General features: G+C 46.3%; 2 protein-coding genes across 2 annotated transcripts in view; both read right to left on the bottom strand.

Annotated features, from left to right (window-relative positions):
- Positions 1-3839, bottom strand: part of LOC139395947 (CD9 antigen-like) — a 62157-nt gene extending 58318 nt beyond the window's left edge. The window contains exon 1 of the mRNA XM_071143257.1: positions 3707-3839. The gene's annotated coding sequence lies outside the window, so the exon portion shown is untranslated. The remainder of the gene's footprint in view (positions 1-3706) is intronic.
- Positions 3840-9072: 5233 nt separating this feature from the next.
- Positions 9073-10123, bottom strand: LOC139395948 (nerve growth factor-like). The gene has a single exon (XM_071143258.1). It carries the CDS (start codon positions 10118-10120, stop codon positions 9245-9247), a length of 876 nt encoding a protein of 291 aa, XP_070999359.1. The 5' UTR covers positions 10121-10123; the 3' UTR covers positions 9073-9244.
- Between the last annotated feature and the right edge of the window lie 2997 nt (positions 10124-13120).

The raw sequence follows: 13120 nt of genomic DNA, 5'->3' as shown, positions 1-13120 counted from the left end.
TAAATAGAGAGAGTCATATGGAACGGTACAATACAACGAGACATTTTAACTGACAAACTGAGTTGTACAACCAACATTATTTTGCCACCAACCAAAAAGTAATCATGTTTTGGTTTCTGAAGAATATTTGGAACATAAATACACAACACAGAGACAGAGTACGAGAAGTCGATAGGACTAACGATCAATGTAAATAGTGTTTTTTTCTGTTATAGAGAATTATTGATCAATGGGTCAGAGACATGGGAGGAATTTGTCTATACAGTGAGCCTGAAATAGGTTACTTGTTATTTGGCCATTGGCCCAGTTTCACTGCAAGAAATTCTAATTGGTCAACCACAGGTTAAGGCTGGGTTATAAAACTACATCCTGTCCCTTTGTTCTGTGCAGAGAATCACAGGAGAGAACCACTGAGGACAGGGAAGAATGATCATCTACCTCCCTGTATGATTTGTCCTCTTCAAATAAACCTATTTTCCTTCCCCTGATTTATTTATATTTTTATTTATTTTATTTCACCTTTATTTAACCAGGTAGGCCAGTTGAGAACACCTTTATTTAACCAGGTAGGCTAGTTGAGAACACCTTTATTTAACCAGGTAGGCTAGTTGAGAACACCTTTATTTAACCAGGTAGGCTAGTTGAGAACACCTTTATTTAACCAGGTAGGCTAGTTGAGAACACCTTTATTTAACCAGGTAGGCTAGTTGAGAACACCTTTATTTAACCAGGTAGGCTAGTTGAGAACACCTTTATTTAACCAGGTAGGCTAGTTGAGAACACCTTTATTTAACCAGGTAGGCTAGTTGAGAACACCTTTATTTAACCAGGTAGGCTAGTTGAGAACACCTTTATTTAACCAGGTAGGCTAGTTGAGAACACCTTTATTTAACCAGGTAGGCTAGTTGAGAACACCTTTATTTAACCAGGTAGGCTAGTTGAGAACACCTTTATTTAACCAGGTAGGCTAGTTGAGAACACCTTTATTTAACCAGGTAGGCTAGTTGAGAACACCTTTATTTAACCAGGTAGGCTAGTTGAGAACACCTTTATTTAACCAGGTAGGCTAGTTGAGAACACCTTTATTTAACCAGGTAGGCTAGTTGAGAACACCTTTATTTAACCAGGTAGGCTAGTTGAGAACACCTTTATTTAACCAGGTAGGCTAGTTGAGAACACCTTTATTTAACCAGGTAGGCTAGTTGAGAACACCTTTATTTAACCAGGTAGGCTAGTTGAGAACACCTTTATTTAACCAGGTAGGCTAGTTGAGAACACCTTTATTTAACCAGGTAGGCTAGTTGAGAACACCTTTATTTAACCAGGTAGGCTAGTTGAGAACACCTTTATTTAACCAGGTAGGCTAGTTGAGAACACCTTTATTTAACCAGGTAGGCTAGTTGAGAACACCTTTATTTAACCAGGTAGGCTAGTTGAGAACACCTTTATTTAACCAGGTAGGCTAGTTGAGAACACCTTTATTTAACCAGGTAGGCTAGTTGAGAACACCTTTATTTAACCAGGTAGGCTAGTTGAGAACACCTTTATTTAACCAGGTAGGCTAGTTGAGAACACCTTTATTTAACCAGGTAGGCTAGTTGAGAACACCTTTATTTAACCAGGTAGGCCAGTTGAGAACACCTTTATTTAACCAGGTAGGCTAGTTGAGAACACCTTTATTTAACCAGGTAGGCTAGTTGAGAACACCTTTATTTAACCAGGTAGGCTAGTTGAGAACACCTTTATTTAACCAGGTAGGCTAGTTGAGAACACCTTTATTTAACCAGGTAGGCTAGTTGAGAACACCTTTATTTAACCAGGTAGGCTAGTTGAGAACACCTTTATTTAACCAGGTAGGCTAGTTGAGAACACCTTTATTTAACCAGGTAGGCTAGTTGAGAACACCTTTATTTAACCAGGTAGGCTAGTTGAGAACACCTTTATTTAACCAGGTAGGCTAGTTGAGAACACCTTTATTTAACCAGGTAGGCTAGTTGAGAACACCTTTATTTAACCAGGTAGGCTAGTTGAGAACACCTTTATTTAACCAGGTAGGCTAGTTGAGAACACCTTTATTTAACCAGGTAGGCTAGTTGAGAACACCTTTATTTAACCAGGTAGGCTAGTTGAGAACACCTTTATTTAACCAGGTAGGCTAGTTGAGAACACCTTTATTTAACCAGGTAGGCTAGTTGAGAACACCTTTATTTAACCAGGTAGGCTAGTTGAGAACACCTTTATTTAACCAGGTAGGCTAGTTGAGAACACCTTTATTTAACCAGGTAGGCTAGTTGAGAACACCTTTATTTAACCAGGTAGGCTAGTTGAGATCACCTTTATTTAACCAGGTAGGCTAGTTGAGAACACCTTTATTTAACCAGGTAGGCTAGTTGAGAACACCTTTATTTAACCAGGTAGGCTAGTTGAGAACACCTTTATTTAACCAGGTAGGCTAGTTGAGAACACCTTTATTTAACCAGGTAGGCTAGTTGAGAACACCTTTATTTAACCAGGGAGGCTAGTTGAGAACACCTTTATTTAACCAGGTAGGCTAGTTGAGAACACCTTTATTTAACCAGGTAGGCTAGTTGAGAACACCTTTATTTAACCAGGTAGGCAAGTTGAGAACAAGTTCTCATTTACAATTGCGACCTGGCCAAGATAAAGCAAAGCAGTTCGACACATACAACGACACAGAGTTACACATGGAGTAAAACAAACATACAGTCAATAATACAGTACAAACAAGTCTATATACAATGTGAGCAAATGAGGTGAGATAAGGGAGGTAAAGGCAAAAAGGCCATGGTGGCGAAGTAAATACAATATAGCAAGTAAAACACTGGAATGGTAGATTTGCAGTGGAAGAATGTGCAAAGTAGAAATAAAAATAATGGGGTGCAAAGGAGCAAAATAAATAAATAAAATAAATACAGTTGGGAAAGAGGTAGTTGTTTGGGCTAAATTATAGGTGGGCTATGTACAGGTGCAGTAATCTGTGAGCTGCTCTGACAGTTGGTGCTTAAAGCTAGCTATTTGCTTTGGGGTCTGTGTTATTAAAGAACAACATCAGCTGCTAACCGATTCACTCATTTCTCACGAAGAAGTCATAAGAGTCCCTGTTATAGGTAAACAGCACCATCTAGTGCACGGGTAGGCAACTCAGCAGCGGGAAGGTTTTTTGTCTGAGCGGAGGGATGTGAGGACAGAACATAGTTATAATAATTTTGAACTCGGCAAATTGACCACAAGTAAGTCCACGAAGACCTTGCATTTTAAAACAACATGCTGATTTCATACCTTGATTACATTGAGACACAATCCCAAACTTTTATTTTTATTCATGGGAACAAATTTCAGTTTTAGCAGAAGTCCTTATATTCTTTACCAAAAACAAAAGTCAATAATTTTACTAAAAACTTTGGGGGGGGGGGGGGGCAAAATAAATCACTTGTGGGCCGGTTTTGGACGCCCGTTGCCGAACCCTGATCTAGTTACATGGTAACAGTCACCAGAGAGCAGTGTGGTTGAGGTTGAGTTTGGTTATGTTTGGGTTGTTTGAGTTTGATGGTTGTGGTTCAGTTTAAGTTTGATGTGTGGTTGAGGCTCTGGTTGGTTTTTGTGGTCGAGGTTGATGTTATGATGGATGTGGTTTGATGTGAGCTCATTTTGCAAATAGTTATTATCAGAGATGTTTTATATTTACCTTAACAGATGGTGACCCCAGCTAGGAGCGAAAGAGCAGCGAGGTTTCCCAGGTCTCACCTTCCTTTCGACCTTCTTCCAAACCAAGTCATTGGCCCAGATGTCGTAGCACTTGGTCCCCTTCTTGATTCTCCTCAGGTAGCTCTCCTGTTTCTCCTGCACCTCGTCCATGTTCAGTCTCACATCATTTTTACCTGGTCAGAAACCTCCCCGTCCTTCTCAGTCCGTGCCTGAAGGTGGCCTGAATGGCCTGAAGGTGGTCCTGAAGGTGGTCCTGAAGGTGGTCCTGAAGGTGGTCCTGAATGGCCTGAAGGTGGTCTGAAGGTGGTCCTGAAGGTGGTCCTGGAGGTGGTCCTGAATGGCCTGAAGGTGGTCTGAAGGTGGTCCTGAAGGTGGTCCTGAAAGTGGCCTGGAGGTGGTCCTGAAGGTGGTCCTGAAGGTGGTCCTGGAGGTGGTCCTGAATGGCCTGAAGGTGGTCTGAAGGTGGTCCTGAAGGTGGTCCTGAAAGTGGCCTGGAGGTGGTCCTGAAGGTGGTCCTGAAGGTGGTCCTGGAGGTGGTCCTGAAGGTGGTCTGAAGGTGGTCCTGGAGGTGGTCCTGAAGGTGGTCCTGGAGGTGGTCCTGAAGGTGGTCCTGGAGGTGGTCCTGAAGGTGGTCCTGAAGGTGGTCCTGAAGGTGGTCCTGGAGGTGGTCCTGAAGGTGGTCCTGAAGGTGGTCCTGGAGGTGGTCTGAAGGTGGTCCTGAAGGTGGTCCTGAAAGTGGCCTGGAGGTGGTCCTGAAGGTGGTCCTGAAGGTGGTCCTGAAGGTGGCCTGAATGGTCTGAAGGTGGTCTGAAGGTGGTCCTGAAGGTGGTCCTGGAGGTGGTCCTGAAGGTGGTCCTGGAGGTGGTTCTGAAGGTGGTCCTGAAGGTGGTCCTGGAGGTGGTCGGAAGGTGGTCCTGAAGGTGGTCCTGAAAGTGGCCTGAAGGTGGTCCTGAAGGTGGTCCTGAAGGTGGTCCTGAAGGTGGTCTGAAGGTGGTCCTGAAGGTGGTCCTGGAGGTGGTCCTGAAGGTGGTCCTGGAGGTGGTCCTGAAGGTGGTCCTGGAGGTGGTCCTGAAGGTGGTCCTGAAGGTGGTCCTGGAGGTGGTCCTGAAGGTGGTCCTGGAGGTGGTCCTGAAGGTGGTCCTGGAGGTGGTCCTGAAGGTGGTCCTGAAGGTGGTCCTGGAGGTGGTCTGAAGGTGGTCCTGAAGGTGGTCCTGAAGGTGGTCCTGAAAGTGGCCTGGAGGTGGTCCTGAAGGTGGTCCTGAAGGTGGTCCTGAAGGTGGCCTGAATGGTCTGAAGGTGGTCTGAAGGTGGTCCTGAAGGTGGTCCTGGAGGTGGTCCTGAAGGTGGTCCTGGAGGTGGTCCTGAAGGTGGTCCTGGAGGTGGTCCTGAAGGTGGTCCTGAAGGTGGTCCTGGAGGTGGTCCTGAAGGTGGTCCTGAAGGTGGTCCTGGAGGTGGTCCTGAAGGTGGTCCTGAAGGTGGTCCTGGAGGTGGTCCTGGAGGTGGTCCTGAAGGTGGTCCTGAAGGTGGTCCTGGAGGTGGTCGGAAGGTGGTCCTGAAAGGAGTTCTGATCTGGTTCGACAACGTCCACCACACCAGGTGGGGTTTCAGTGATCTGAAAGGACATTATACAAAAATAGCAATAGACAAACAACAACACTAAAAGTCAATCACACATTTGAAAGACCACAGTATATGAGATAATTGTGTATACAAGATTACTTCATTCTTACCCGTATCTGTGTCATACAGTATGCAGATGTTCATATTTGTAAACACACACACACACACACACACACACACACACACACACACACACACACACACACACACACACACACACACACACACACACACACACACACACACACACACACACACACACACACACACACACATTCTATAATATTGAACTCTGCTGTGGTCAAATACAGCAACCATTACATAACTTATCAGGGCATCATTTGCACTTACAGATCATGTGCTCTGGTGAAAACAACTTTGATGGACTTGGACTCTGGCGCCAGTCTTCACCCTCTCAGACTTCTGGCTGGCTCTTTAGGACTCTGGTACCACAGTCTTCACCCTCTCAGACTTCTGGCAGGCTCTTTTGGACTCTGGTACCACAGTCTTCACCCTCTCAGACTTCTGGCAGGCTCTTTTGGACTCTGGTACCACAGTCTTCACCCTCTCAGACTTCTGGCAGGCTAGACAAGGTAATGAATGACCTTTAAGTAAAAAGTGACACATTGAAACGTTGTGCGCTCTCTGATATGACATTCATTGAAATCCTAATCATTTCAGATATACTAGAATGTGATTGATAAACAAAAGGTTCTTTCACTTACCCAGCTGTCCACCACCTCCATCAGAAGAAGAGTAGGTTGATTTTGGCAATCATGTGCTTCACTCTGACATGTCCAGCATGCATCTCGGTCATTGAAAAATGTTTTTTCATTGGTAAATCCAACCAGTTATCTAATAGAAGTGAACTGCTTAACGTTATCCTGAATTGTGAATTTCTCTGAATGTGGTGTCTCTTGTCGAGATCAGTGGTGTCTTTATAGTACTTCGCCTGGTTGGAAAGATACAATAAAATCTCCTCGAGGGATGCCATTGAAGTGCAAGCTACATACAAACAGAAAGCTACAATAACAGTTACAGTAGCTAGCTAGCTGACGTTAGCTAAATAAAACTGTCTGGCTATTGTAGCCGGCTTTAGCTGACTCGACAGGCTGAGGTAAATAAGTACAGTAAACGTCAAATCTAAAAACAGCTTAAATAATTTATTCCGATTTAATAAATGTTCTTATCTAAAAACAAATATATGTGATCTCTTTCCAGTCTTTTCGGTCCTCTGAAGCGGCAGATAGTCACCGTCCTTGGAGAGCAATTCTGAGGTAATAATTGAGGTGAAATGGAACTCCAACTGTCCTCCTTCCTTCGCGATCGCTACGTGGTAACCAAGCAACCGGCATAGCAACGGACGCTTTGGTTCATGACGTAATCCAGTCAGAATTTCTAGCAACAGCCCTAGCAACAGCCCTAGCAACAGAAGCTAGAAGTCATGGAATCCCATGTTGACGCAGAGGGGGACACTATTAGGCCGGGAGACACTATTTCTCATAACAGGCCCGACTCATAAAAACAAACTATTATTATTATCATTATTGTTATGTCAGTCACTGTCAGTCACTCAATTAGCCATGTCAGCTACCAATTTTTAGATTGTAGTTAGTCTATCAGCTATCTAAACTTGTAGTAATCATGGCTGAATACCACATTGATTTTGGTAGTCATTCTCACTCAGATAAAGTATTAACATGGCATGAGTTATTCCAAAATAGAATTGCAAGAAAGTAGCTCCATCCTCTCTCCATCCTCTCGCTCTCCCTCGCTCATCCTCTCTCCATCCTTTCTCATCCTCTCTCCATCCTCGCTCCATCCTCGCTCCATACTCTTTCCCTCTCTCCAACCTCTCCCCTTCATCCTCTCTCCATCCCCTCCCCTTCCCTCCATCCTCTCTACAGCCTCTCTCCCTCCCTCCATCCTCGCTCCATCCTCGCTCCATCCCTCCATCCTCTCTACAGCCTCTACATCCTCCCTCCATCCTCTCTCCTTCTCTCCATCCTCTCTCCATCCCTCCCTCCTCTCTCCCTCCAGCCTCTCTCCATCCTCCATCCTCTCTCCCTCCATCCTCTCTATATCCTCTCTCCATCTCTCCATCCTCTCTCCCTAGCTCCATTCTCACTCCATCCTCTCTCCATCCTCTCTCCTCTCCATCCTCTCTCCATCCCTCCCTCCTCTCTCCCTCCATCCTCTCTCGCTCCATCCTCTCTCCATCCTCTCTCCTTCCCTCCATCCTCTCCCCTTCCCTCCATCCTCCCTCCAGCCTCTTTCCATCCTCCCTCCCTCCATCCATCCTCGCTCCATCCTCGCTCCACCCTCTCCATCCTCCCTCCATCCACTTTCCTCTCCCTCCCTCCATCTTCTCTACAGCCTCTCTCCATCCTCCCGCCATCCCTCCCTCCTCTCTCTCTCCCTCGATCTTCTCTCCATCTATCCACTCTCTCTCTCCCTCCATCCGCTCTTACTCCATCCTCTCTCTCTCCCTCCAGCCTCTCTCCATCCCTCCAGCCTCTCTCCATCCTCTCTCCCTCCATCCTCTCTCTCTCCATCCTCTCTCCCTCCATCTCTCCATACCTCCTCATACTCTCCCCCTCTTCTCCCTCTCTCCCCTCCCTCCCTCCCTCCCTCACTGCCTCTCTCCTTCCATAACTCCTCCACTCTATCCTACCCCTGCACTCACCCCCTCCTCTCCCTTCTCTCTCCACCTCTCCTTCCATAACTCCTCCACTCTATCCTACCCCTGCACTCACCCCCTCCTCTCCCTTCTCTCTCCACCTCTCCTTCGGTGTCCAGATGTTAGTTGGGACCGTCCCTCCTGTGATAGCTCTAACATCACATAGTTCTCAACACCATCGGCTTTGTTAACACCAGCACTCCAAGGTGACAGGAATCCCGAAGTTCCAGCATCAGGTTGGTCCCAGACAGTGTGTGTATTCTTGTACTCTGCCTGGTCAACCAGTGAGGGCCAGCACGGCCAGGGTGAGATTCTCCGACATGTCCACAGGCACCATGCAAACTCACACCGGCAAACACATACACATGCACACAAACACATACACACAAACGTTTGTTATACTATCCTTGTGGGGACCAAACAATTGATTCCCATTCAAATCCTATTTTCCCTAACCGTTAAACCTGACCCTAAACTTAACCCTTAACCCTAACCCTCATTTGAACCCTAAACCTAACCCCTAAGCCTAAAATAGCCTTTAAACCTTGTAGGGCCCGGCGAAATGTCCCCACTTGTTTGAATTGTCCTTGTGAGGACTTCTGGTCCCCATAAGGAGAGTATCACCAGACACACACACACTCACCATGTCTCTCTGCATGGTGTAAATAGAGATCTCTGAAAACCTCCAACAGCCAATGAGGCAGAGAGAAAGGAACCAGGCATATACTGAAGAGTTTAATAAATAACAACAACAACAACAACACAACAATGAAAGCTTGATTTCATGATGCGTGTATATATACACACACTTATATAATATATACATATATATATATTCATAATAGACTGTTTAAAATATAAATATGACTTACAGTCCTCATAACTTAGAAGAACCAGGACACTGACTGAGGTAGGGGGGGGGTGATTCAAGAGTGTGTGTGTGAGACCCACCAGGAGGGCAATCATACTCGACCCCTAGTGACGGCCGATGATGATGTGTGTACTGTGTGTGGTTCAGGGTCCATAGTCCCAGGGGTTAAAGGTCAGTGATGATGGTGTGTGGTTCAGGGTTCATGGTCCATATTCCCAGGGGTTAAAGGTCAGTATTGATGGTGTGTGTCCTGTGTGTGGTTCGGGGTTCATGGTCCATATTCCCAGGGGTTAAAGGTCAGTGATGATGGTGTGTGGTTCAGGGTCCATAGTCCCAGGGGTTAAAGGTCAGTGCCTCCAGGACTTGCGGCTGAGGACACACACACACGCTGCGTTGATGCGTATCAGCCTCCACGCCATCTGCTCCTTGGACTTGGTGAGCGCGAGCACGTACGTGTGCGTGTTGGTGCAGTACGAGTTCCAGTGACGGCTGTCGATGCCGCGGCACCCTGATTTGGCCCCCGCATTGGGCCCGCCTCCCATAACTCCTCCCCCAACCCCAGCTCCGCCCCCCGGGGGTGTGGCCACACGGCAGGTGGTCTCGTAGAAGAACTGTCTCTTGCGGACGTTGTCTATCTTCACCTCTGGCAGAACCTCCACCTCGTTGCCGGCGATGTCTGTGGCCTTGGTCAGGTTCCCCAACCACACGCTGATGCTGTCGCACACGGAGTACTCCCCCCTGTGCATGGGCTGCCCCCCCGCCTTCCGCCTCACCCTCACTCCCCCACCCATCACCCTCCCCACTTCCTCCTCTCCCTCCTCTTCCCCCGTCTCCCCCCCCAGGCCGTGGTGAGAGGGGGGTACGTCACTGAAGACGACGCGCGGTGAGGAGTGGTAGAGCCGCTTGCTGAACAGTTTGGTGTCCACCTCTGGGATGGAGGAGGTAGAGGGGGAGCCTGTCTCAGAGTGGCCCAGGGAAGAGATCCAGCCCTGGGGTAGAGAGGCTGGCCTGTGGGCCTGTCTGGTCCGGCTGGGTCTCTGCTGAGTCTGCTGCTCCTGCTGAGGTGACACTGAGAGGCGGGCCGCCCGCTGCTGTTTTGCTCTGCCATTGGCTACTGTGTGGTGTTCTGCGCTGTGGTTGGCTGCCACCGGGCCCAGGACACCTCCCATGTTCAGTACAGCCTGGACGCCAATCAGCAGAAGCACCAACAGCAACGACCTCATGGGCACACGTCCTGTCAACAACAACATAAACACATGTCCTGTCAACAACAACAACACATGTCCTGTCAACAACATCAACACACATCCTGTCAACAACAACAACAACACACGTCCTCTCAACAACAACAACATGTCCTGTCAACAACAACAACACACGTCTTGTCATCAACAACATATGTCCTGTCAACAACAGCAACAGCAACAACATATGTCCTGTTAACAACAACAACAAAAACAACAACACATGTCCTGTCAATAACAACAACACATGTCCTGTCAACAACAACAACACATGTCCGGTCAACAACAACAGCATCAACACACGTCCTGTCAACAACAACAACATCAACACACGTCCTGTCAACAACAACATCAACACATGCCCTGTAAACAACAACAACATCAACACACATTCTGTCAAGAACAACAGCATCAACACACATCCTGTCAACAACAACATCAACACACATCCTGTCAACAACAACAGCATCAACACACGTCCTGTTAACAACAACAACACAACATCCTGTCAACAAAAACAACACATTGCATGTCAACAACAACAACATCATGCCATAGCCACATGGACCTCATGGACACACGTCCTGAAACACAGAAAGTTACTACGGATACCCTATAGAGATAAAGATGACCTGTTTTGGCATGGACATTGAGGACTTAGGAACTGGGTGGGACTTCCTATGGGTTAAAGAAGAATCAAACAATTCCATCCAGGTTATCAGGAAGAATCTGCCAATGAATTAAACTCCTGAGCAAACATTCCATAGCTGTAGATGAATTCCATAACAGTAAATCACCAGTAAAAAAACTCCAGGTGACTGTATGCAACCTACTCATAGAAGTAGTGGAAGAAAATTGCCTACTTCAAAATGGAGATGGCCTTAATGGCGCTGCACATGCGTCATAATGGGACAGATACAAATATGTGTCATCTAGCAAAGTCTATGGGATAAGCTTAACATCCTGTGTGTGTGTGTGTGTGTGTGTGTGTGTGTGTGTGTACCAATTCTCATCACTAAGTAAAAACCCTTAAACGTCCAACTCACCAACCCTTAACCCACCAACCCTTAACCCCCCAACCCTACATCAATTAAACTCTCCATCCATTAAACCCTCCAATCCTTAAACCATCCAACCTTTTTAAACACTTGAACCCTTAACCCACCAACCCGTAACCCTCCAACCCACCAACCCTTAACCCACCAACCATCCAACCCTTAAACCATCCAACCCTTCAACCCTCCAACCCTCCAACCCTTCAACCCTCCAACCCTTAACCCACCAACCCTTAAATCATCCATCCCTGCAACCCTCAAACCCTCCAACCCTTAAATCCTCCAACCCATAAACCCTCCAACCCTTAAACCCTCCATCCCTGCAACCCTTAAACCCTCCAACCCATAAACCCTCCAACCCTTAAAGCCTCCAACCCTTAAACCATCCAATCCTAAACCTTCCAACCCTCCAACCCTTAAACCCTCCAACCCTCAAACCCTCCAACCCTTAAACCCTCCAACCCTTAAACCCTCCAACCCTCAAACCCTTAAACCCTCCAACCCTCCATCCCTGCAACCCTTAAACCCTCAAACCCTCCAACCCTCAAACCCTCCATCCATTAAACCATCCAATCCTTAAACCACCCAATCTTTTTAAACACTTGAACCCTTAACCCACCAACCCATAACCCTCCAACCCTTAACCCACCAACCCTCCATCCATTAAACCCTCCAACCCTCCAACCCACCAACCCTTAAACCATCCAACCCTTAAACCATCCAACCCTTCAACCCTCCAACCCTTAAACCATCCAACCCTTCAACCCTCCAACCCTGCAACCCTCCAACCCATAACCCTCCAACCCTCCAACCCTTAAACCATCCAACCCTTAAACCATCCAACCCTTCAACCCTCCAACCCTTAAACCATCCAACCCTTCAACCCTCCAACCCTGCAACCCTTAAACCCTCCAACCCTCAAACCCTTAAACCCTTCAACCCTCCAACCCTTAAACCATCCAACCCTTCAACCCTCCAACCCTGCAACCCTTAAACCCTCCAACCCTCAAACCCTTAAACCATCCAACCCTTAAAACCTTCCAACCCACCAACCCTCCAACCCTCAAACCATCCATCCATTAAACCCTCCAATCCTTAAACCCTCCAACCTTTTTAAACACTTCAACCCTTAACCCTCCAACCCTTAACCCTCCAACCCTTAACCCTCCAACCCTTAAACCCTCCAACCCTTAAACCCTCCAACCCTCCAACCCTTAACCCTTAAACCCTCCAACCCTTAAACTCATGTGAATTTCCTTTCTTTTTCGGCTTAAGACCAACGCTCACTTCTTAATTAAAACATTGTTTTTTTGTTTTTAATTTCCAAGGTTTTTACACCGGAAGGTGATTGTACCAAATTATGAAAATGTAATATATTTTTGTTTGTCTCACATAATGTATTGTCCAGAACCCAGTTTCCCCAAAACATCCAAAAGGTTAAGATCATGGTTAGAACCTCCGTAGGCACATCATTAAATCTCTGAGCTGTTTCCAAAAAACATAGTTACTAAAGTTGCCCTTGAAAACGATCGTTATTTAGCGACTTCCTCAAACCACTCGTAGAACCGCTAATTGTGCCTTTATACACTGAAGACCTCCGCTAAACATAAAATCAAGTGGTCTCTCTGTGACCTCTGATTACTTCAGAATGAAGTTGACTACAATATAAAGTTGTCTTAGAAATAAGCAAAGGCTAAAAAGATACTTTATCGAAAGATAAATACGGTTGGCTACATAGGCCTATATACACTGCTCCAAAAAATAAAGGGAACACTAAAATAACACATCCTAGATCTGAATGAATGAAATATTCTTACTAAATACTTTTTTCTTTACATAGTTGAATGTGCTGACAACAAAATCACACAAAAATTATCAATGGAAATCAAATTGATCAACCCATGGAGGTCTGGATTTGGAGTCA

The sequence above is a fragment of the Oncorhynchus clarkii genome, unplaced genomic scaffold, assembly GCF_045791955.1.
Source record: "Oncorhynchus clarkii lewisi isolate Uvic-CL-2024 unplaced genomic scaffold, UVic_Ocla_1.0 unplaced_contig_8498_pilon_pilon, whole genome shotgun sequence".
Lineage (NCBI taxonomy): Eukaryota > Metazoa > Chordata > Actinopteri > Salmoniformes > Salmonidae > Oncorhynchus > Oncorhynchus clarkii.
The sequence above is the reverse complement of the archived record's forward strand: the minus strand, read 5'-3'. Positions and strand labels throughout refer to the sequence as shown.

Bases quoted from the DNA above. Each gene is read 5' to 3' on its own strand.
- LOC139395948 (XM_071143258.1), bottom strand. From the start codon at position 10,120: ATGAGGTCGTTGCTGTTGGTGCTTCTGCTGATTGGCGTCCAGGCTGTA.